Below are 25,622 nucleotides of genomic sequence, written 5' to 3'. Positions count from 1 at the left end.
GACCACTGGACAGAGAGTGGGAAGGGGGACAGAGAAAGGTTGAGAACCTGCTGTTGTAGAGACTCATAGATCATTTCATATTGCTAAAACTGGCACAAAGTGACCAAAGGGATTATAATAAGAATGGGGTCAGGCTGTTTTCAGCGGGTTCTAATATACAGAATATGGCTGCACAGCCTGATCAAAGCCTATTATCCTGTTGGAAGTCCAAATTATTAGGAAGCTGACAACATTGCAGATCTTTGATCTAAATTCAAAAACATTGCTCACTAAGTATGTTTGGCCCTTTCTTGTATTCGTAAAGGAACATTACATCCTTAATGCCAGAGAATCTAAAGGTGAGCAAAATCAGAAGAAAAATTATCATAATGAAAAATCACCAATTTTAACATATACAGTATGATGATCCTTTAAATTTATGCTGAATCTATCAGGAACAGAAAAGAAACACGAATGTGTGTTTTTTTAGTAGGAAGCCCTGTGGTGTTACAAAATGGACGTCTCAACTAGAAGGCTGGAAAAAGCGCGAGAGCACTTTCGAATTTGTAACAAAACGTGAGCGTCATGCCCCAGCCTTCCTCCACTTGGCCACAGTTTTATCAGCAAGCAAGCAGCTCCACTGACGCAGGCAGAAGCCAGTTGATCTACCAGACCTTACTCCAGCATATCTCCAGTGAGATATGGATGGCAGGACAGCATGCGCTTCATGAACAGAACTAGGGTCTTCAGCTTTGCATGCTTGAAATAGCTCGCCCCCGAGTTTCCAGGATGGAAATCAATGCATGGACTGATGTGATGGGAGAGATAGTGGATACCACTGATGAGTTCTGGGGTGGATGACAAACGTGCTGTGTTTTTTTTTTGTTGGTCTTTTCCTTTTGTGATTGTTTGGCTTTCGGAGGAATGCGTCTTACATCTTGGTCCAGAAATTCTGCAACCTTTGTTCTCTAGAGCATCCCGCGGATCCGTTCGCACGGAGACGCACGCGAGGGCAGAGGGGGGGTGGGGGCGTGTGAGAGAGAGGGAGCAAGAACAGAGAGAGACAGAGAGAGGAGTGAAGCGACCTATAAAAGACAGTTGAAGTGAAGCACGGAAAACACAGCACATTTCACAAACAAGCAAGAGCTCTCCTTCGAATTCTCACACTAGAGGGCAGCAGATGCATTCCACAGGATAAGCCTGTGTTGTATGTCTCTAACAAGGGTCTGTTCAGGGTCTGACGTGCTATACATTGCCATGGGTCATGGGAACGCAAGCCTTTGTTTTCCAGGGTATGAAGAAATGCCAGTTTAAAAAGCAATATCTGGATTTCTCTCTTCCTGTTAACATACACATTAGAAGCTTGTTTACATTAAATAAACACTGGTAACATTGAATTAATCTCTCAGAACTCCATTTCTTTGGACACTCTTTCTCACTCTTTGCCCACTCTCACATTCCTTTTTCTGGCCCACACCTCAGCCTCTTACTCCTGCTTCCTACCTCCTGCTCACACACACACAGCCAAAAAACTGGACATCACCTTTGTTTTTGTGAAGTTTTTGGTGTGGCACACACCTCTACTTGATTATTTACATTGATTGCAATAGATAGAGGGGCAGCATGGCTTTAACTTGGAAATAACCCAAAGCAAGATCCTTTTACCTTGTGTGCTAAAACATCAGAGGAATAAACTCTAATCTCTCACTCCAGGACCAAACTACCTAGGATTTCAGTCGCATAAAGGTGAAAAATAATCGAAGACACTGGTTAGCTAAACTAAAATAGCACAATTCAGTGCTGAATACACACATTAATGCGTCTTGTTTCAGCTAGAGACATGAGCCTGCTTATGCTGAGTGACTATTAGAGTACAGGGTAAAGGCTTCTGGTTGGAACTGACTTGGTTTATGTGACTTTTTTTATTGTGTAGTACAGGTGTCCCAGTCCCAGTCCTAAAGGGCTGGTGTGTCTGTGGATTTTCCATGTTTCTCTGGAGCACCAGTACTTGAAGAGCAGGGATAAGCTGTTAAACTAGTCGAGCCAAGCCAACAATGATCATGAGGAACAAATAACGATTAATTTCATGCTCAAAAGAAAAGAGACACAATATTTTGGCTTTTTCAGGTCTGTCTTCTCTGGGTGTCACACCTGAAGATGGCTCCTCAGCCGAAATGTTGTGTTTCTTTTTTTTTCTCCCTTTCAGCATGGAATAAACCTTTACTTGTTCCTTTGCAGCCAACACATGCTGACGCAGTTAAATATTTGAACTTCAATAATGATTATATCAAGGTTGTGAAGACCCCAGCTGGACTGCAAGTCTTTAGATACAGTACATTGGGCCTCCAGATGTAGAGGGACAGGGTTAAGAAGAATAATGAGAACAAGAAACTGGCATGAAATAATACACAATCCAAGCCCTGTCAAAGAAGGTTCTATTAAATTAATTAATAACACATACTTTTAGTTCACAGCTAAAGCAAAAAATTTAAACAACAGACAAAATTCATATTCTAAAAAGCTTAACAGATAATGCAGTTCTTTACTTATTTCTAGAAGCAGAACAAACACAGAAAATGGAGTGAGATTTTCCTCATTTATTTATTATAATTAAAACAACACATGACGTAACAGACGCAAGAGTAACAGAAACAGTTAAAAAACGAGTGCTGGCTGACAACTCTGGGCAAGAGAAGAAAGCGCAGAAAGATATTGCTCTAATAATTAGCAGCACAACTCTGACCCACCCCATCAGGAACACAGTTCTTGCAATTTCAGCAGGACCATCTAGCCAGCAGTCATGGCACTGGGGGTAAAGCCTATATTTTGCAAGCCTTTGCATGTCATTCTATAAATTTTGCTAATTTATGGCCAGAAGCCAAAATATCATCTTGCAGAAATCAGTGGAACGGATCTTATCTGAATTAGAAGGGTTTTTGAAACAATGATTCAGCTCTATCCCAGAATGACCCTAACTCCAAAATTTCTTAACTCTGGAAAAATTATTTGAACCAGAAGGCCTCGTCGTACTACAAATATGAAAAGAAAATTCTTACTGTGATGCCAAACAATTAGCAAAATCTAGGATGATGAGGTGGCTGTTTTGGGAATTGTCCATGTATTATACGGGGAGCTGTATTTTTTCCAGCTATTCATTGGTAACCTCAGCAGAGTGTTATCAGTGTGATATTCTTACTCTTTATCTGGAGATGAGCTGCTTCGTTTTAAAAAAAACAGGAGAAGAGAAGAAAAAACAAAAACAGACATGATACAAAGGTAAAGAGAAGTCATTTACATCCCTCTATATTCTTCTACTTGCCCTAAACTCCTGGAATAAGTGATATGCTGCCCTCAAGTACTTCAGGAATGTTCATTTATCGCTTTTTAATTCACTACTAGCTTAGAAACTGTAGATTGTGCTCGTTTGCCTGACTGTAAAAAATAATTCTGGGAAGGGACAAAGAACTGCATGTTTGTTTTAGAATATTCACATATTTGGTATCTAAAAATGATAAAGAACTGGTACAAAAACTTACAAAAACAGCTAAAATGCACCATTTGTCTGTGTAGGAAAACAGCAGAGTCAAAAATGCCCAAACATGCCCCCTTGGGGCCTCACCTCCGAGCTGCCACGGGCACCCCTGGGACCGTGAGGGTCTTGCTGGTGTATGGGGATGAGGGGGGAATGACAGGAGACGTTTTCTGGTGACCCCCACTGGCATCTCCGTCAGAATCCACATCTTCCACATTGACAGAAGGGTGAATGCTCAGCCTGGAGCTCTCTGAGGAAGGGAGAAGACTCTTTAGACCCAGACATCCCCACCCAGCAAAGCAAATCGTACGTGTATTGATTACCAGCAGCCGAGCCAAAGAACTGTGAACATTAGGAGCTGTTCCTTGTTGGATCATCTGATTCTTCACATTGGCTCTGCATTTGCCATTCACTGGCAAACTAGTGGCTGTTAGGCTAACCAAATAATGGTAAAAGAAGAACAGCCTAATAATGTAATACTATAATATTAATATGAATAACTTATTTATCACACATCATTTCAACATTCAATATTCATATGCCTAAAATATGCCATGAAAATGGCAGCTCTGTGATGCATCTGGACAAGCCCTTATAGAACTGTTTACTGGATAACAGGTGAAAATAGAAACCAAAACCAACATTGAAAAGCTATTCAGAAATGACACAGACAACAGAACCAGCTAAGGCAAAGGACTACAGCACAGCACTGGTGAGGATGCCACGCGCAAACAGCTGTTCACCTGCGGGTGGGGTGGGACCGTGGCCCTCCTCTGCGGTGAAGCTGGGGTTGGAGAGCCCTGACAGCTCTCTCTGGAGCCTGATGGGGGGCAAGCGGTGATAACTGGGAACGTTGGGGAGTTCTAGCGCGCTGCTGGAGGAGGAAGGGGTGGGAGTTCTGGGGTGCAGGGATGTTTCGCGGACTAGGTGGTCTAACTCCAGATCTGGGTTCTGTTGCTTAGACATACTGCTGACAGGGCAGGCAGCTGGGGCAGTTCAGGCAGCTGGAGCACGTGGGGAACTTCAGGCGGTTGGAGCAGCTGGGGTAGTTCAGGCAGCTGGAGCAGCTAGGGTGGTTCAGGCAGCTGGAGCAGCTGGGGTAGTTCAGGCAGCTGGAGCAGCTAGGGTGGTTCAGGCAGCTGGAGCAGCTGGGGTAGTTCAGGCAGCTGGAGCAGCTGGGGTAGTTCAGACAGCTGGAGCAGCTGGGGTAGTTCAGGCAACTGGAGCAGCTGGGGTAGTTCAGGCAGCTGGGAAAGTCAAGGCAGCTGAGGTGATTGCGGCAACTTGGGCAGCTGAAAGTAGTGAAATAGGTGAAAGGGGTCAGGCGGGTCAGACACTGAGGCATGTGTGGTCTGGGAAAATTCAAGAGCCAGTGCTTTAGGGCTGAGCAGCTCGGCAAGACTAGGAGCAGAAGAGATCACAAGAGTAGAGACAGAATTAGCCCTCTGTTCACAGATTTTCTTTTTCAAAAACAGGCAGCAGATGAATGGATTCCTATAGCAAACTCTCTGGAGACTTTATTGTTGCATCTATTACTTTTAAGAAGAATTTAAGAAGAATAATGATTCCAGGAGGTTAAATATTGGACCTAAAAATCCGCAAAGGCCTTGTCAAAATCAGCCCATTGGTCATCTTTAACCAACAATCAACCGACAGTGAAACACGAACCAGCAGACACAAGTGGAGATAGGAAATCAGTTTTAAAACTGAGAACAGGAGGCCCCATTTTACACTAAGGGTTGTGAGAGTGTGGAACAAGCTACCCTGCCATGTTGTTGAAGCCAATACCATGGCTTCTTTCAAGAAACAGCCGGATGAGCCCATCGGATCAATAAACTACTGACTACCAAATGAGCTGGAATGGCCATGTGACCTCCTCCCATATGCACGCTGTTAAGTTCAGCCAACTGGAACAAGAGAAACCCTACTGCAATGCGTCTTTAAAGATTAAAAAAATATTTCTTGTTAAAGCATGAGGAGAACAAGATTAGATTTAAAGCATCATTAGCCCCTTTCTACTTTCTTTTTGTAATGTGGTGTCGCAGAAAGCCACCAGTTAGAATACTGATATCAGTATTTTTATCATACTGTCCTTGGGATAGACTCATCTTTCACTTCATACAACCATAATGTCATCAGTACTGAACAGCAAAATAGAAAATAAAGCCACAGAAATGAGTGGTAGAATATAAAGCTTCCATAACATGGTCATTCAAAAGGAACAGACTCGGGGACTTGAGTGCTGGACTGCTCCTAATGAGGGCTCTTTTCTGAAAGTGATTGATAACAGCCTGAAGAAAGACAGTCAACCTACCGCCACACTCTTCTTCAACAGCCTGGGACTCCTCCTCCTTTAGAATACACAAAGGTTCAGCAATAAATCAGGAGCAACTCCACACATCTGTCTCTACTGCACTTTGGGGCTTCTACTTTTTAAATCTGATGAACAGAAAACCGGCAAAGGGGAATTGCAGATATCACATTCGTACTAGATTCTCCCCTCAATAAAAAAGCTGACATGTCAAAATACTAATTCTCTATTTCAGGCCTTTTATTACATTTTGCAAACAAATTTACCAATAAAATACTGTAACACATAAAATGTGCTTAAAAACATGCCCCACTGAGAAGAGCTTTCTGCCCTGCCATTGGAAGAAATCAAGCAGATACTGCATGAATGGATAAAGGATTTTACGCCATTACCTGGTGGGCACCAGCAGGGGGCTCCAGCGCCTCTGTTGTCTCAGGCTGCTGTGTCACAGGCTCTGCCTCTTGCGCTGTCTCTGCCCTCAGGTCCTCTGCAGGCGGCACCTCCCTCACGGGGGATTCCTCCTGCACCAGCTGAGGCTGCTGTGCTGGTGAGCCCCCTTCCCCTGCTTCAGGTTCTGCTTCTGGTTCTGGTCCGGGCACTGGTTCTGGTTCTGGTTCTGGTCCAGTCTCTGGTTCGTGTTCTGGTCTGGGCTCCGGTTCTGGTCCAGTCTCTGGTTCGTGTTCTAGTTCTGGTTCCGGTTTGGGCTCTGGTTCCGGTCCCGGTTCTGGTCCAGTCTCTGGTTCGTGTTCTGGTTCTGGTTCTGGTTTGGGCTCTGGTTCTGGTCCCGGTTCTGGTTCGGGCTCTGGTTCCGGTTGGGGTTCGGGTTCTGGTTCTGGTTCAGGCTCTTGTTCGGCACATGCCTCTCCTACCGGGGACTGTTCCTTCCCTGGGGACCCCTCCCTCACGGGCTCTTCCTCCGGTTCTGTACCGGCCTCGGGCGGAGCTGGGCTTCCCTCTGGCGCTGCGGGAGTCCTGTCCTCGCCCAGCTCGGCGTGGAGGGCGCTAGGGAAGCCGCCTGCAGGACACACGTCCACTAGGGGGCGCCTGAGAGCAAAGCAAGAAGCCCATGTTACCGCCGAGGACCAGAGGACACACCAGTGCTGTCAAAGCGTGTGGCAGACTTGAGGACAGGAATACCTAAAAAGGACATTACTGTTTCCCCCTCCGTTTTTTTTCATGGAGTAATCCCACTGAGACTGGCACTCATAAACGAATCTGGGAGGAGATCATTGATACAGAGGAACAGCTTTAGACGGGATGGGAGGGAAAAGTTTGTTTTTTTAAAAGTAATGCATTCCAGTTCCAAGTTATTCCAAGTCACCTGTGGAAGGGATCCGTTTTTATCAACTGGGCAGCGGGGTTTATTTTTGGTGGGGTGAGGGGTAAATAATTTTGAAAAATCATCAGTTACATTGGTTTATGTAGTATTCGTGCAGTTCCAATGCAAACTACTTCTAAAAGAGTCCGCCCCCATTTCTTTTTTTTTAGTTTGCCCTTACACAAGTAACTTGTAGCTGGCATGCACGATTTTTGAAAAGTAACTTTCCCCAACTCTGGCTCGAAACAGCTGGTGAGCATGATCTACAGCCCATAAACTACAAAACCCCCAACTTCTTTCGAAGCCTGTTTAAAAAGGTGTTAATCCTTCTTTAAAATTCAGGCAGCGGAAGTGAACGCATCTCTCATCTAGGTCTAAACCTAACAGGTTACCGCTACCGATACAGAAAGACAGCAGCTGTGTTCAACTGATTTACCTGCATTTATCCTAAATACTACTATGGATGCTCCGTCTTCCTAAAGACTGCTGACGAGTCCCAATAACAACCGTTAAAATTCTCCTGGTTGAATCTGACCTTTAATTTATTATTAAATATCCCGCAACTCGTGATTTCTATAGCGAGCACGGAAAGATGTGAAATACACCATTTTTATACTGCGCAACAGCACTCAGTGCCTTCATATGGTGAATGATATCCAAAACGTTAAGTCTTTGTCTAAGAAAAATATAAAACCGAACCATTCCGCCTTGCAGGTGGAGGTATTAACCGCAATGTTCCCCATCCCTGCCAGGAGACTTACTCACCCGGTACTTAGAGCACCATTCCCCTTTCCAAAACCGCTTTCGGGAGGATATGCGACTCAATATCAATGACCGATGTGCATCCACTCCGATCAATCGGCGTGAAGTGTTTTATTTCGGTGACTCTCGTTGTAAAAACTGGTCACAGGGAATTCCTGTTGCTAAATTGCAGGACGATTCCTTCGAACCCGGGCCGTCCCGTCTCAGTGCCAGGGCCAAGCGTGCGGTTCAATGGAACCACGGAAAAGTAACTAAGGCAACCGGTAAGATGGGACCGCGGTTGCTGGGAGACGCTAAGCGGTTGCTAGAGCGGAAGGGAACAGTTGCTATAACACCGGGACTAATTAGCCATCATCGTTAAATTGCGGTCGATTTTCCAGAAATGTCTGAGCTTCTGTAACTGACAGATAGCGGATGTGCACAACAATTGTTCTGTGGTTATCTACCAGGGGAATTCGTGGATGATAATAATAATAATAATAATAATAATATATTTTGGAATTTTCTTCAAAGCAAAGAATGACATTTTTTATTTATAAAGGCAATGACGGGATTAAACAATTCTAAGGCAAAATATATAAGCAGATACAATATATTCTGTTCAGAGTGGGTGATCAAACATAACCTTTTCTTTGGATCTTTAAAAGTTTTAGGGGTTGAAGCACAGAGGGTATTTAATATACTGTGTAAAGCAAAGTGGAAACTTCTTAAAAGCCTATCACACTAATCAGTTCTGAAGCAGAACTGCACTTCTAAATACAAAGTTAATCGCTTCAGATGGACCTTGAAACCTCAGTCTGCTTAATTTAGTTCCTTCAGTCTGCAAGTATTATAGAAAAGAACAAAGTGTTATAGAAATGAATATTAATTAGAGGTTTCATAACACCTGGGAAGCATCATCTAACCAGACCTTGAATTCCTCCTTTTGTGTCTCTTTAGGGTAAGGGTCTCAGTTCCTGGAGAGCCCAGTGTCTTCTGGCTTTAATCCCACCTGACCTCAGTGACAGGGATGATCTAATTCATTAATCCCATAACTGCAACATTTGTAGACAAGCTCTGAGCTTTTTCATAGGTAAATATTGAGTTATATTGCAAAGGACCTCAAGACCACTCATATTCCTAGGAAATTATTAGGTTAAATGTTTAATTGATTATTCAGGTGGGAACATGCTCATGCTGGGCCCTCTAGGAACTGAGACTGGGACCCCTGAATTTGCACTCCTCCACCCCCGCATGCTGAGACAGCAAAATATGATTAATATTCATCCCACAATTCATGGTGACTGCCTGCTCTTAAAAGTCACCATGACTCCGACAATTGTTTGTAAGAGAGGCTGTCCGTGGTCTTTTTCAACAAAAGCTGGTCACCGATCACAGCCTGTTATCAGTGTGAGTACCACATTTTTATAGTCTTTACCGGAGACCAATCGACATTTAAAATGGAAATGAATGTGATCACAGCAGAAACCTGGACTGTGCGTGACCACTGTGGCCGGCACTCTGCCCCCCTGTGGTGACCTGTCTCTCATGCAGCTGTGTTAGTGGCACAGGGCTGAGCATAGCTTGCATTTCAAGCAGTTGACCCAGGTTCGCTCCCTGGTCAGTGCATGGCGTGGCTGCAGTTTATCTACTGCGCAGCTGCAACCCAGCGTGTGTGGCAGAGAAGCCTTACTCTGTGGTTTTATTTGAGTCGTCCTCCTCGCTCTCCTCCCGTATCATCTGTAACCTGTACAGCACAGGACACAGTCATTGGGGCCAGTGCTCTTCCACTTCTACATTGTAGGGCTGTGCTGGTATATTATAATAATGCAGTTCATTTGAGCTACACTACATATTTACCTGGTTATTTTAAAGGAAACTACAGCAATAACATAGGACGTTATTGTTATTCACCACTTCCTTTCATACCAGGTGGCGTCCCCATGTTAATTTAACTCCCTGCTTCTATACTGATTGATTTTCTCAGGTTGAACAAACACTTTGTTTTGGGTGAAAATTGGACTCTAAACCTCAGAAACCAGGTTACTGCTGCAAAAATTTCATTTATGTACTGTATTGCTTTTGGTCTTAAAGGATCCCAAAAAGAACTCCAAGTAAAAGGATGTAATAATAATAATAATAATAATAATAATAATAATAATAATAATAATAATAAGTACACTGCCTACCCTCAATCCTTGACTTTGAATAAAGTCCCATATCTTGCCCCTACACAAATCTCAGGTCTTATACTGTTTGAGAGAAATCTGCTTTTTAAAATAAAAGGTAAATACATATCTTGTTAAAGATTAAGATTGAGTCAAGAACAGAATGAAAAGGCACTGTTTCCTGAATTAATGCTGACATACACAAAAATACCAAGAAAAAACACACTTCAGCACAAGAAAAGTGTCAAAGCCTGCCCTCTGTGATCTGTACTGTATACAGACTGCATTAGACCCACTGAGCCTAGTACAACTTGCTGAGCTTTGTATGTTATATAGCACCAGCTGACTTCCCAGTGTTGACAAATACCAAATACCCAATCTGCCTGAAATATAACATCAAGCACATGTGATATCTGCGAAATACTACTGGAGTTTTTGGAAAAGGAACTGGGAATGAGGAAAAAGGGGAAATTGGAAACTTACTCTGGATCCACTTCGTTCTCTTCCTCCTGGATATTGGGCAGTCTTTACAAAACAAACAGCGAGCAAGTCATTAAACAGTTCTGGGAAAAATTGCTACAATGGGCCCTACTGCCATACTTACACTGTGAGATGGAAAGCAGCATGAGCAACAGCTGGGATTCCTACAGAGCACGTTCCATTACAGCTCCAGATCATGGTAAGGACAGACCCCAAACTCCAGTAACCCCATCGCAAGTAGTTTTTAGATTTACTTTCAGTTTTTCCCCTTTACATGATACAGGGACATGATCATATAACACAGAGGCCAAAAATACTATTGTGATAATAAAACCCCATCACTCATGAAACATGATTTGAGCTGGAGGTGCAAAAGGTTGAGGTATTGAGCAGCTTACTGTTCCGCATCGTCCAGCTCTCCCACTGATTGTTCAGCTCTTTCACCCAGCTCCTCTGTGGCCTTTTCTGTCGCCATTTTTTCTTGTCTGAGTCTAGAAATAAATACAGAAATACATCAGTGCTCTTGTCAACACAACTCTGAGCAGCACAGGCTCTGAAAACAAAGGTGCAGAATGATTGAAGGATTCCTATTTGCGCAGGCATTTGGCATCATGTTAAAGATAATAAATAAAAATAAGATAGTCTTTTATCTGTTTTTGTCAAATTAAAGCATCTCTTGAGTGTTAACGTACTAAGAGAAAGAGGTGTATTGCACAGGGACTAGAAATGAAAGTAAGATATAGCAGTAAATCACATGGAGACTTAGGAACGTAAGACCATTCAGCCTATCTTGTCCATTTGGTTGTTTAATAGTTGTGTGAATCTTAAATTTAATCCAGCTTCTTCTTGAAGGGGGCTTGTTCCAGACACCCACAACGTTCTCTGTCCAAAATGAATTGCCTTTAAACTTCTACTAGGGATCCTGTGTCTTTGTTTTCCACCTGAATCTGAATTCATCCCCAGGGTTATAGACTAGCAAGACTCAATCCTTTGTAAAACCCTATAGGATTTGATATGCTTGGATCAAATCTCTTCTCAGTCTACTTTGTTCTAGCCTGAAGAGATTCAGTTCCTTTAATCTGTCCATATATGACAGACTCCTGAGACTGGGAATCATTTCTGTTCTTCTTTGAACTCTTACCAGAGCCATACTTCCCTTTTTGTGGTACAGTAACCAAAACCTGTGTTTGAACATAACCACCCTTGGTAAAACCCCACTTTGTGCCATAAACCAGTCCTTTCTCTTTGCTATTTTTATTGCTTCACTGTCCAAATGAGGACAAAGAATCAATAGACACATAACGATACGTCCCTGTGATCTGAGACTTGATCTTGATTGATCAGTCTGCTAGTCAACGAACAGAACAATTGGGCAACAAAGAGGGAGAAAGACTGGGATGGAAAGAAAGGCGGGGCCCTTCGCTGACCTGTCCTCTAGCGCCGCCCTGGCGGCCGCCTCTGCCTCCTGGTGGATGGCCTGCAGCAGGGGCGTCCAGCGCTCCGTCTGCGTCTCTGCGTCCTCCTGCTGCACGGCGCGGATCCGGGGGTGGGTGGGGGGCTCCTGGCTGGCCTCCTGCGGAGCGGGGGTCTCCTCTTGGGGCACGGCGGGGGGGGCTTCCTGCTCCGTGGGCTCGTTCTCCCAGTCCGACTCCACCTCTTCGAGGACCAGGTCGCCCCCTGCTGGATCCGGGAGGATGGAAACTGCAAGCGGAACAGCACTGCAGGGGTTAACTCTGGAGACAGCCCACGAGGCAAGAGTGGGGTCCGCCTTCAAAATACTGCACCTGGCCCACCCTGTCCAGCCACAGTTTGATCAAACCTCAGGTTTCTTAACCATTCCTTCTAAATCACTGGTGGCTGAACTACCCCTAACTTTTCCTTGAGGTTCTTATGAATTCTGTTTTTCTTTTACTTCTGAGATAAAGTGTTTACTTTTCAATACACCGCATATCTAAATGTTAATGGAAGCACTAATGATAAATCTAGTAGCTTACTCAGTTTAGGTACAGAGGAGTATATATTCAGGTTGAAAGCACCAAACAATATAATGTCGACTTGGCAGGAAGGGGTTTTAATTAAGATTTTTTTTAATCGATTTTGTACGCGGGATCATATTGTGGTAGATGACCATGAAACCATAGGGTTTCAGCACAACACTGAACCCTGATCCATAATAAATATAGATCATTTCAACTAAATGATTCACTGTATCAATTTAATGGGGTACTGTAATTTATAGTTTTTAAGAAATGGGCTCCTACCTCTCAAATCTACTTTATTGTACCTTTATTTTATTTTCAATTTATCTCCGGCTGTTAGTTCTCAGTCTAAGTCCTTTTTCCTCTCTTGCTTCTATTTCTTTGGCATTGCCTGACTGGAAAGGTGCTTTCCAATGTCCACCCTTCCTTCTGTTATTTGTCTGAAAGCCCACCCTCGCAACCCGAGAGTGGGTGACCAAAGCCAGGAAATCACAAGCTAGAATTTCAGTAGCCCTCCTGGCACACACCAACGTAAAGCAAGGAAAAACAACTGTTTATTTAGTTTCTCAAGCAATGCTTTATTGCGTTTGGAATCATTCTATTCATAAATACATCATAATAAGTGATCATAAGAATGATTATTCAGAAATAAGTAAGCTGCCATATCTATACTAGCAATAATACACTTATTTTCTTCTGCAGTCATGTACATTTTTTGTATTGGTATTTAACAAAAAATATTGTAGTGCCAGAGTAAGCACAGAAAATGCACAAAGACTTTGAAACTCTTTTTGGTAGGTTCAAGGGCTGCACTTAGCTTGTATCCTGGCTTAGTTGAATGCATATGTAATGGACAGAGAAGGGGAGTGAGGAGGGAGTAGGAGAACTTTAATTAGGAATGCACGACCTCCCTATCTAGTGGCCGAAGGTCAGTATTGCAGTATCTTTAAAAGCTCAAAAATGCTTTACTCATTGCACACACCACTGTTAAATTATTAAGGAAAACCAAAAGGGAAAAAAAATAACAGCAAAGTAAGTATGGGTGCCAAACTTCTAGAAATGACTCAATTCATACAGAAAGCAATGAGAAGCATAAAGTCACTGATGTGAAGCTGAGAAGCCTGTTTTTTAGCATCTAATACAAGCAGTGTTCTGATCAAAACCCAGACTGCATAATAAAAAAAACCCCAGCAGCTCCTAATCGCAACAATGGGCTGTTTGCATGTTGATGTGGGTGTAGTCTTTTTTCATTCAGAAATGCCTAAGCACATCATTGAGACTGCCGTGGAGCAGGGTGTGAGGAGGCCACTGTGTGCTGTCCTGCAGGAGGGAGGTAGGAGCTGAAGCTGCCTGCATAGTCTATGGTGCAGCAGGAATGCTGAGTAACATATGGCTGATGCTTTCCTGTCTGTCTTAGCCTGTGCTGACACTCGCTTCCCCAGTCTTCATTTTCCTTTTGTTTCAGAGGCTGCCACCCCCTTCTCCCCTGAAACAAAGGGACAAGAGGAGCTGGATTAGGGTCTGCGTGGTCACTGGGGCCCTGATTTTAAACGCTGCCTGTGGGATCTGCAACCAGCTCTCCGCAGTGCTTATCGCCAGGTGCTGTTGTTTCAGCACAACCGCCGGCTGGACAAGACACAAACTCAAACTGACTGGAAAAGGGAAGGAGCTGTGCTTCCTGTTTAAAATGCTTCCAGCACAGGCTTCACCAATGGGCATGGAGAATGGTTAATGGATGTTTTCTTTATGGTGTGCATAATGGGTCTTCAGCACCTACTGCAGGGTTTTGAGAAGCTAACTTATATAATGCAATAAGCAATGTCATGAACAAAACCCAGAATGTCTAACAAAGAATATCTGACAGCTCCTAAACATGTCAAATATGCCTTTTGTGTATTTATATGGGTATGGTACTTTTTAGATCAGACATACGTGAGTGTGGGTATTGTCCTCATCCTGTCTGGAGTTTCCATATAATCCTTCTTTCATTTCAAGAAAGAATGGGATGAAAGTAAAGGTTTTGGACACCCATGCAGGCAGTGACTTTTGTTCTGGGGTATAATTTTCTTTTTCTGATATTCTTTTCTGTATGATTTGAATATCCTGGTCATTAGAGTTAAAGTCTGAGCCTACTGAAATTATGCCGGAATCACTCAGTTCCAGCAAGGGTTGAATACTAAACTGGGAATAATTTAATGCTTGTGGGTAAAGATATGGGACTGAGCACATTCTGTCACGTATTAATAAAAACTTTGGCAACAAAGAAATGTGTTTGGTTTCTGGCTTTTATTGGAAAGATCGCCAGAACTATCCACTGGGTGAAGACTTGTAGCAAAACCAGGGGCTGTCCATTACAGAGCACTCATCATAAACCAAGAAACAACCTGCAATTATTTTAAATAAAGATTTCTTTGGAATTAGAAGTATACAATAAACATGTCTGAAATTCACAATCTTCATTATTTGTGGAAGTAAAATAATTATCACCAGTCTCCCTATTATAATTGAGTTCTTAAATTAAGAAAAATCAGTGACAAAATGCTTTTCATGAGCAGAATTTCCATGAACATGATTTTGTTTAAACTCTGTATTTAAATGAAATATCGATTTTCTGTTTACTTACTTTCTTGCACCACAGATGCACCTTTCTCCTGAAAAACAAGAACAAGGAACATCTTTGACTTGGGACTAAATTCTCACCCTCTCCTGCCTCATTATTTTCGTCCTGTATAACAACCAGTCCGGACTTAGAGAGATTAATTAAATATATGTTAGGCATGCTGTATGGAAATACATCTGGAAGTGTACAGATACATATGGAAACCTAAATGTCCTCCACAGAGGGCTGTAAACAAGGCTGAGAGCATTATAGAGTGTGTCTCTCATCCACTTCTTTGAGAAATTACACTACTCCCATCTTGTAGACACCTCTGTGTCTCCTGGTATAATAGTAACAGGCACAGGGAATCTTTCATCCCCTCTGCAATCTCACTCTCAATCAATGTGAAGTAATTGTCTTCTGAAATGCTGTTGTACCCTCTTCTATTCGGTAGTGTTTGTCTGACTTGTTATTTGTTGAACTGTGCCGCAACACAAATTTCACCCAGATAATAAAGATTGAATTGAATTTGTGCAGTCAAAAGATTGGACTGAAAAATGAAATGTGTTCTTCCTTGATTCAGGTCTGCTATTAAATTATATCAAATCAACAGTCATCTCACCCCAGTTCCATCTGCTTTGGGTTTGGTCACTGGCTGCGGGATCATCTTCTCCAGTCCCTGAACAAACCAGCTCACCACTCTGTGAGAAGAGCCCCAGGGATCACAGATCAAATGCATTGTGTGCAGTTATTCTTTAACAAATCATCATGCTGTTTACAGTAATGTCCTTTTGTTTAGCTGCACCATACTTTCACTTTTACCTCTGCAGCTTTTGTTTGACCGTATTGATAATTTCTTCAACTTAGATTGTCTTTCTGTTGAAAACGTTCCTTTAGTGCATTGTTGGTTTATCGCACAATTGCATCTCAAAGCAAGGTTGCAGAATTAAGCACTGTCCTGCGTGACTGACTTCTTTGTCACCTCGGTGACTTTATGTCTGGCAATACACTGTGTGTTTCCAGCAGAGCTGATGGGGCTAGAAAAACGTCTGCTGGTTGGCCTGGCTTTGATGAAAATGTCTCCTTTACTGGCTTTGTTTTCTATATCTCAGTTACCGACCCCTGTGTTTGTGGCAAGGAAAACAGGACTTTTCTTTTTTGCAAAGTCACTTAAAGGCAACAATGTGAAACAAAATATCTAAGAAATGGGGAAAAAAGATGGCCAAATTGTTTTGAAGAACCTGTTGCTCTGGTTTCTCAATGCCCTTAACTCTGAACGGAGAAGCACAGTGATTGCAGTCAAAGCTGTTGAGGAGGCTGGGCACTACAGACTGGCAGCTTTTTGCCCGGCTTACAAAGCCAGCAGAGAAATTACCTACCCTGGCTGCACCTCCTCGCTGCCAGAAAAGAACAGAGCAGAACCAAATTGCACATTACTGAACACTGCAGCACAGCTGGACTCACAGACACCCTTCCTCCACAGTTTGCAATGCAATAGTAGAACATAATCTGGAAAGCTTGCATTACTGCCACCATATTTTAACTGGCTCTGTAAAATGTGTTCATCCCAGTAGTATTACCAGTTAGATAAAACTGCACTGTGTCACTTCTACAGCTTGTTTGGTAGGATATCTGAAACCCGTGGAGGCTCAGTAAGGATGATTGTACCTGTTCCACCATTACTACTCTTTTCCTCAGTGTTCAGTACTGTTAAAATGTATTCATGTGTTAATGAACGCTTTTCTCACATTTAAAAGTTAGCTCTTCTGAAGAAACAAAAAAAAAGTGATGACTAAATGTGCTTGACTGCAGAACGTAGTGCTTTTATTAAACAAGGACTGGTATTCTTTTTTTTTTATTTCTCTCTTTAAATCTTACAAAGTTCTTAAAAGTTCTCTTGGGAGAGCAGAGAAACCTGCCTGTCACTCTTACCTGGCAGGTTTGGGTGTCTCTGCAGGGGCTTTCGCTGGCTCAGCAGGTTTGGGGTCTGTATAAACAAGAGACACATTTCCTTTGGTCACACATCACTAAAGACACGAAGGCACTTAAAGGAATTGCTCACAAGAGGACAGAGCACATGGCCATCAAAATCGCATGAGAAACCTCAAGCATTGTACATGCTTGATTTTGTCATTTTTAATACAAACTGTTAGTCCCAGATTTTGAGGTTCTTTCATGGCTATGAATGCTACAACCTCACATGGGGCAGAAAGATGCCCCCACCTTTGAACCACTCATCTTTCAACAGGTCACAGGCAACACAGATATTAATTAAATCTCACAATTCCAGTCGAAGTGCAAATTTCACTTGAGAGAGAGGAGAACCCCCTGCCTGTCACTAATTATCTGGTGTTAACCTGTCAGGCAAGAGTTAAATAATGAAGATCAGGGGTGGAATGAACATCAAATGACGGTTGTCACCTCTGCCTAAACAAAACTTTAGTCAAGTCTAACTCTTCCCCAACCCTCAATTTAACGCCAACCCTCTAACTCCAGCACTCTTCCCAGCCACAATCCAACCCTCCAACCCGATCCTGATCCAGCTCTTATCCCGATTCCAAACCCATTCCTAATCCCTGAACCGCTGGAATCTGCTAAACTTGTATCTTACCTTTCTCAGGAGCAGGAGCAGGAGCAGGAGCAGGAGCAGGAGCTTCTCCTGCTGTCTCTTTCTTGCCAGTCTCCTTCTTGGGAGCTTCCTCCTTCTTCTCCTCTGCTGCCTGGAGAGGAAAGTTCCAGCAGGGAAATGTACTTTACGGAAAAAAGGAAAACTAGCTCCCTGTTGTGACCTCGGATGAGTGTTACCTGTTTCTGTGGGGCAGTATTGAGAGGGGCAGGCTGCTCGGTTGGGTGTGGAACCACCTTCTCCAGGCCTTGCTTGAGCCATTCAATCACACTGCGGGACAAGAGAGTTGAATTCAGCTCACTCAGATCCCACACAGGACAGAGCCCTGAGACACGAAGGGGAAGTCGTTTTCCCCTTGTGAGAGGGTTCAGACAAGATGGAGATTGGACCACAATCCCCAGAATGCTTTTAGGCATGAGCAGCTGCCCTGAGTCACCTGACCAGATGGCACAAGATGATTAGTCAAGTGACAGTTTATAATAATAATAATAATTGCTTACACTTATATAGCGCTTTTCTGGACCCTCCACTCAAAGCGCTTTACAGGTAATGGGGACTCCCCTCCACCACCACCAATGTGCAGCATCCACCTGGATGATGCAACGGCAGCCATAGTGTGCCAGAACGCTCGCCACACATCAGCTAATTGTGGGGAGTACTGTAGCCAATTATCAGCAGAGTAATGTAGCCAATTCATAGAGGGGGATTATTAGGAGGCCATGATTGGTAAAGGCCAATGGGAAATTTGGCCAGGACGGCAGGGTTACACCCCTACTCTTTTTGAGAAACGCCCTGGGATTTTTAATGACCACAGAGAGTCAGGACCTCGGTTTTACATCTCATCCGAAGGACAGCACCTGTTTACAGTATAGTGTCCCCATCCATGTGGGCATTAGAACCCACATGGACTGCAGGGTGAGCGACCCCTGCTGGCCCCACTAACACCTCTTCCAGCAGCAACCTTAGTTTTTCCCTGGAGGTCTCCCATCCAGGTACTGACCAGGTTCACACCTGCTTAGCTTCAGTGGGTTGCCAGTTGTGAGATGCAGGGTGATATGGCTGCTGGCTAGCTTATAAATCTGGAAGCTCAGGCATCTGTCTGTCTCTCGCTCCCTCTGGTGCAGCTCGCTGTCTCAGAATCTTAAGATCTGAGCAATGTGCTGCAGGAATCTGTCACCTTTGGGAACAGAAGGAAAGGTGACTGAATTGAAGAAGACCTACTTAACATTAAAATTAACATAGCATCCTTCGCAGGACATATCTGATGAAGAGAAGTGCTATGGATTGGAGACAGTGGTAAAGTAGCATGAACTGAGTGTAAATCTATTCTGTATGTAAGAGGTTAGAGGTAACAGATACCTCTCAGTTTTAATTCCTGACACCTGCAAAGTAAGTGCTTTCTGCAAGTCATCCCCCTGAAGATCACATGTACCTGATCATCGCAGAAAGGTAGACTGGAAAAATATCCACTGTCACTGCAGTAGAGGTTAAAGGAACAAAATCTCTTTAGTCCTGAGCAGAGGAGACTATGAGGGGACTCAATATTTAAAACACTGAAAGGTACAGACAAAGATCTGAGAACATAAGTGGAAATCAATTGAATGGGATTCATTTCATTTGGAAAACAAGAGGGGACTTCTTCACATGACAGACATGAGCTTGTCTGAAAGAAGCTACAAGGTGTATTGTCAAAGCTGATGCCCTGTGACCCTCTGAAACACAGCTGCATGAGATCTGAGCACAGGTCAACAAGCTACTAGCAACCAAACAGGGAAACTGCTCCAAAAAGCCTCCTCTCATTTCCGGAAACTTCTGTTACAGTCCAGAGATGGCAGAGTGCAGTGGGGACTTACCGGGCTTTGCTGGGTGTGGGCGGTGGGTTTTTCTGGGCTGTGTTGTCAATCTCCGAGGCTGTCTCACGCGAGGTCACAGACACCACCTCGATGATTTTAACCTCCGGCTGAGGTTCTGGAACACACGAAGCAACAAAAAACACACTTTGATTGGTTTGGTCATGGATTAAGCAATATGCTTTCCAGATCAGCGAATTATATTCAACACAAGAAGGATATCCATCCGTCCATTTTCGAACCACTTTTTGCAATTCAGGGTTGTGGGGGAGCTGGAGCCTGTCCCAGCATGCAGTGTGTTACAAAGAGAGGACACCCTGCATGGGATACCAGACCACCACAGGGCAGGCAGACACAGGAACAAACACAGACATGCACACACTCACACCAAGAGCCAATTTCCCAGAAGCCAATTAACCTGCCAGCATGCCTCTGGACTGTGGGAGGAAGCCAGAGCACCCCAAGGAATGAGAAGGACGTGTATAAGGAAAACTATGACTGATTTGCATCACTGAGACACATGATGTGTCACAGGAAGCAAAGAAAACGGCCTTTATCTAGGCCAGATGTTTCTGTAGGCCACAAAACAGGCAAGGACTGGGTTTCTACTCTGTTGAAGGAGGTACAATTTGCTGATATTATTTTGATGTCAAGATGTTATTTTGTGTTCGTCTTCCTGAAATCGGTCTGAACTCACCTGGCACTGATGGAGGGGGAGGGGGCTGTGCTTCTTTAACCTGTGGACAGAGAAATCCATCACATAAGAACAAATGACAGGTCACAACAGGGAGGCAACCACTGTGCCCATCCAGCCTGCTTGGTAGTTAACAGGTGACTGATCCAAGGATCACATCCAGCCTTTTCTTGAAAGAGACCAGGGTATCGGCTTCAACAACATGGCTGGGCAGCTTATTCCAGACTCCCACAGCCCACCGGGTAAAGAAGTGCCTTCAGTTTACTACTAACTACTTCCATGTAGTTTCCCCTGGTTTATGTGAACCAGTGAACATTTTACCAGTAAAAATATTAATATAATTAAACAGTATTGAACGAAAGCAAACCAGCGAGGAGTCGAACCTGGAATCTTCCGATCTGTAGTCAGACATGTTATCCACCGTGTCTCTGACCATGAACAAGTATGTTAAATGTGCCCAAAACATGACCATGAGATTAAGAGCTTCATGCCCTGCTGACTGAGCTAGACTGACATCACCCAGAAACACACGTCAATGACCCAGGGCAAGAAACTGAATCTATTCCACTTCTGTTTAATATGTGTTTTTAGCTATTATTGTTTGACAGCTTATACTACACTTACATTAGAGTGCACTTGTCTTGGCCTCTGACAGATTTAATCTGACAGATTTAGATGTGTGTGTAATTTTATTTTGCCTATAAACTTCTGACTCATATTTGGCGCCGAACTGGTCTTTTAGCATCCAAGAAAAACGATGTGTGTAATTAGCTCAGGCCAAGGCAAAGCCCCAAGTTTCCCAAATCGATTTGAGAGAGAATAATTCTTGTGAAACAAAAAAGAATTGCAGTGACACTGGAACCAAGCAGAAAGAAGTGTGATTTGATGCAATATGTATGGAACACATTCATGCCCACCTCTGTCTTGGGTCCCTCCACAGGGGCCACTGCCTTGTGCTTCTCCTCAGGCTGCGGGACGACTTTGCCCAGTCCCTGCACAATCCAGCTAAGGACTCCAACGGCTTGCCTGCATGGAGACAAATGGGTCAGGATTGTAGTGATGCATGCCCCTCTCATGCCCGCAATAGCAACGTGCAACCACTAGAGGGCACGCAGGAGAAAGCAAGTGACCCACTGACAAGATGTTCAAGCAGGTAGCTGTGTCAGCATGTATAAGCTGCGAAAGGAACAGGTAAAGGTTTATTCTACGCTGAAAGGACCAGAAAAGAGACACAATGTTTCAGCTGTGGAGTGCTGTGTCTCTTTTCTTTTCCTTTCCACAAAAGATGGCCTGGTATTTGAAGGTTTATTTTAGAAAACAGCCTGGAGAGAAATCGGAGGGTCACAATAATCTTGAAAACAGAGAGCAATTGGTCTAGAGGTATGGGATAAGGCTGGATGGACAAGATGGATGGTCTCTGTTGCAGTTATTGCATTGTATTGCATTGCATTGATTAGTGGAAGTATGAACTGCACAGAAGTCAGAGCAGGCCCATCTTAGAACAGCCAAGATCTCCAGTTTTTTTTCAAATCTCCTCTAACACTGTCTTTTAAGCTAAATACTGAGATTTATTTTTCTTATGCATTACCATATCCAGGTCTGAAACCATAATGCACGGGGTTGTATGCATGTTAGGGGAGTTCCCTCTGCCCTGAATGAGATACTGTACTTTGAAGATGGCCTTGTCAATGTCTGCTCACTGCCAGCAGAGGGCGCATTGGAGCCTAATTTATTTTGGATTTGGGTTGCTGGCTTGCTCTGCCCAGCCTTTGCAAAGAGTAACAGTCCTTTTGCAGGAAACAAATTTGTTGTTTAATTTTCTATTCACCCAACACTACTTTAGAGACTGCACACAGGATCTACTCACTCTTCACTGGGTTTACTGCTGTCCGGGGCAGAAGACACAGCAAAAGACACCAAAAAACAACTATTAGACAAATATCACTCTGTATTTTCCACAGACTTCCCCCAGAGCATCACACACATGGTATCTATATTAAGGCAACTACTACTGCTAGTAATATAAAGCACTTAGCTGAAGCTAAAATAAATGTTGACTCAAAGATTTGTGTTCATTTGAAATTTAAACAAAGATACAAAGGTCTCTGGTGTTAATATGTGGAAGGATAATAATCTTTTCGATATTTTAGGATGTACTCTTACTTTCTTAGAATGTTTTTTAAATACAGGTTTTAAAAGGGGATCTGGGTCAAAGGAACATCAACAATAAGTTAGACAAAAGTTGTTGGAAGAATTGCTACCAAATGCTAATCAGAACTATGTATAGAGCTGAACTTGATCGCTTGCTAGACGAAACATCACAGTAGGTTTTCCCAGGAACTCTATGTATGTTCCAGCAGTGAAGAACAATGACAGCCTATTCGCACAGTTTTATAAAGACAGTCTGTGTCAATCTGTATTCAGTACCCCCATCTACTGTCTCCTCTCATTGTGTATTTTCATTGTGTATATTTTGTTGTTGTCATTTTGTAAAGCGCTTTAAGAAGCCACCTCTAAAGGTGCTATTTGAAATAATGTTTATTATTATTATTTTTATTACTATTATTATTTAGTAGTAGTACCTGGTGGGTTCGGGAGATTTCTCACTCTCCTTGGGCTTGGTTTCTGAGAGACAGAAGCAGAGGTCTGTCACTCAAGCTTTTCTGTTTGCAGGCGTCACCCTTCTTACCGAGATGCGCACAGGCGACACAACATTTGAAAGCCTAACATCATCAGGGCTAGTTTTAGGGTTAGGGTTAGAATTAGAGTCAGGGTTAGGGTTAGGTATTCCTCCTGGTTACAGATGCAGGGGCAATCTGTAGTCAGTCTAGTGAACAGTGTGGTATGAAAGAGAACCGTAGACACACCTGCTTTCGGCTCCTCCTTCTTTGTGTGCGGTTTCAGGATTGAAAGGAAACAGAAGTCAATGTCAGGTAAGAGAAACCAGCTATGTGCACGAGGACTGTTTCAAGCCTAATTTCTAACCCTAATACTAACCCAACACCCCTCTCCCATTCCCTGTCCTTACTCCCAGTAGTGTTCCTGGGTCCAGACACTTGCAGACCAGGGCTGACCAATCGTGAGGTGAGGCCCAGGGCCCAGGGTGATAGCAGAACATTTAAAATTTACAGCTGTAAATCAGAGTACAGATAATAAGCAGAGCATCTCTCTGTAACAGAGACTAAAGAACGAAGGTTAGAGCTCACCTTCTCTGCCTTCGCTGCTGTGTTTCCTGCGGTGGCCCGAGGTACCTGGGGGCTTTCCACAGGCTTGGGCAGCACATTGACCAGACCTTGAGAGATCCAGGTCAACACACCGGGCGGCTCACTGAGAAAGAAAGAGGCAGAGGCCTTGGTGTCCCATTTTGTCTCCTCTCAGGCAGATGTGTCTGGTGGCAGTTTGCATATGTCTGCCACAAGGCGGCACTGTATTTCAAAGGAAGTTGCGGAACTGTTCTGTGAGTCCTGCTCAGCAAAGTCTCTAGAGCCAAATTTTGCAGCTACTTTGTGTCTCTGATGTCTTCTTCTGTGAGTGACAGTGAAGGGCTTACAAAGGGGGCAAGGGCAAATTGGGATGCATTTCATCCTTGAAAAAATAGCCAAAAACTACTTTCCCATGCCAAAGAGCATATACAGTTTGTGTTACAGTAAAAGCAAACAAGCTGATACAATTTTTTCCCTACATCTGGCTACAATATATTGTAGGAAAATACACTGATTGGTTCCTAACATTAAAATATAATTTTCATCTGGTGTCTAACACCCCCTTGAATGTCAGGAAAGCTGGCAGAGACTGACCTTTTGTCTTCCTGAGCTTTAGGCTTCTCAGGCTCTGTCTTAGCTGTAGAATCCAAAAACAGAAAGCTTGAATGGCACCGAAAAACATTACAACTGTACAATCGTACTAGGAAATCTACTTGCGCTTACACAGGTCACAGGCAGAAACACCCACCCCAAAATGAGTGGTGCCAGCGTGGAGCACAGTCCAGGGTTCCAGACTTGTAACGGAGAAGGTTGTGGGTTTGAATCCCAGGTGACACGCTGTACAGTTGTACCAGCCGTATAAATGGGTGTGCGAATGGAAGTTGCTTTGGATAAAAATGTCGGCTAAATAAAATTGCAAAATGGACCACTGCTATGTGTGTTTTGTGTTCTATAAGTACCTTCTACTACCAAATCTGCATAGGTTCAAGTTCTCAGTGGTGTTGTGATGGACTGGGATTGTTGCCGTATGCTCAGTGGAGTCTTCAGTTCTCCACAGGGCAGGGATGCTGACAGTGTGGCACGTGTGGGCCTGACTCAGACTGAGAAAACCAGGCTGGATCTGTATTCCTTGAGGATCCACATTTCCTGTTTCTTTTCTTTAAAATAAAAAGCCAGCCGAATCTTGCGCCGGGGAATCTCACCTGCAGCATCTTTCGGTGGCTGCTCTTTTGCTTTCTCCTTTTCCGTCTCCTTCTTTTCCTGCCGACCAGGACCAGAAACGTCGGTTTTTCGCGTGCGGCGGACAGGGAAGAGAGAAACCAGGGGGAAAAAAAAAACCCACAAGCTCATAGGTGAGAGTTAGTGCAGGAACAAAAATGGTTATTTCTGCAACAGAGCTTTGGCTTTGTCTGAAATAGTGACAGAAGGAGGAGGAAAAGAAGCCCTGTCTAGTATTTCAATGTTCCAAAACGTTACAACGCAAATACAGAGCAGCTGTCCTGAGTAGAGGATATATCCACGCGTTGTCTTACCAGCTCAGGGGCTGAGGGTTTGGGCTCTACCTTCTCCTGCTGTCCCAGGGGGCTTGGGGGTTCAGGGGGCTGGGGAACCACTTTCACCACCCAGCTGAACATCCTGAAACGGGACAACAGCTGTTAGGGGTTAGTGGTGGCAACTGGATCATTATTGCTGCGCTGTCCACAGAACCGCAGGGGTGCTTCATAACCAGAAACCAACTGCTCATTTACATCAGGCTCGGCATAGCTCAAGAAGCTGAATGCCATGGAAACGGATTGGCAGGTGGGATTTTCAGTACTCGTTGGTATGACTGCAACACAAAGCATTACAAAATACCACAGGTTTTAAAATCCCATGTAATACTCCTTACATGTGAGTTGACCCCTCCTGGTACAATATGAACTGGTGTGATCACCTTGTGTCCAATTAACTGTAAATGGGATAGGACTGCAGCTCATACTAGTCTCAGTGATGGGTTCTGTCCATCAATCTGCCCCGTTCTCGGTAAACAATACTTGCAATCAATCCTCAGTGAATCAATCACCATTTGTCTTACAACAGAGGCAGTAAAACATTACTTCCCATCATCACCAAACTGCCTGCTCAGAAATTATCACGGATTCC

The 25,622-nt window shown here is 43.7% G+C and overlaps 1 protein-coding gene across 1 annotated transcript in view; it reads right to left on the bottom strand.

The window, feature by feature from the left end:
• LOC148817232 (uncharacterized) overlaps positions 1 to 25,114 on the bottom strand; it is a 37,170-nt gene extending 12,056 nt beyond the window's left edge. The window contains exons 1-22 of the mRNA XM_088939244.1: positions 25,013 to 25,114; positions 24,683 to 24,728; positions 24,075 to 24,117; positions 23,484 to 23,604; positions 23,145 to 23,163; positions 22,860 to 22,902; positions 22,145 to 22,162; positions 21,195 to 21,303; positions 20,281 to 20,320; positions 19,587 to 19,701; positions 17,913 to 18,003; positions 17,719 to 17,827; positions 17,040 to 17,094; positions 16,487 to 16,504; positions 15,730 to 15,808; positions 15,132 to 15,159; positions 11,957 to 12,230; positions 10,928 to 11,020; positions 6,215 to 6,866; positions 5,826 to 5,862; positions 3,599 to 3,761; positions 3,176 to 3,193 (exon numbers count right to left, since the gene is read on the bottom strand). Coding sequence (XP_088795370.1) covers positions 3,176 to 3,193; positions 3,599 to 3,761; positions 5,826 to 5,862; positions 6,215 to 6,866; positions 10,928 to 11,020; positions 11,957 to 12,230; positions 15,132 to 15,159; positions 15,730 to 15,808; positions 16,487 to 16,504; positions 17,040 to 17,094; positions 17,719 to 17,827; positions 17,913 to 18,003; positions 19,587 to 19,701; positions 20,281 to 20,320; positions 21,195 to 21,303; positions 22,145 to 22,162; positions 22,860 to 22,902; positions 23,145 to 23,163; positions 23,484 to 23,604; positions 24,075 to 24,117; positions 24,683 to 24,728; positions 25,013 to 25,114 — 2,273 coding nt within the window. The remainder of the gene's footprint in view (positions 1 to 3,175; positions 3,194 to 3,598; positions 3,762 to 5,825; positions 5,863 to 6,214; positions 6,867 to 10,927; positions 11,021 to 11,956; positions 12,231 to 15,131; positions 15,160 to 15,729; positions 15,809 to 16,486; positions 16,505 to 17,039; positions 17,095 to 17,718; positions 17,828 to 17,912; positions 18,004 to 19,586; positions 19,702 to 20,280; positions 20,321 to 21,194; positions 21,304 to 22,144; positions 22,163 to 22,859; positions 22,903 to 23,144; positions 23,164 to 23,483; positions 23,605 to 24,074; positions 24,118 to 24,682; positions 24,729 to 25,012) is intronic.
• Between the last annotated feature and the right edge of the window lie 508 nt (positions 25,115 to 25,622).

Source organism: Atractosteus spatula, chromosome 21 (genome assembly GCF_055471065.1).
Source record: "Atractosteus spatula isolate fAtrSpa1 chromosome 21, fAtrSpa1.hap1, whole genome shotgun sequence".
NCBI lineage: Eukaryota > Metazoa > Chordata > Actinopteri > Semionotiformes > Lepisosteidae > Atractosteus > Atractosteus spatula.
Note: the sequence above shows the minus strand (reverse complement) of the source record. Positions and strands in the feature narration are given on the sequence as shown.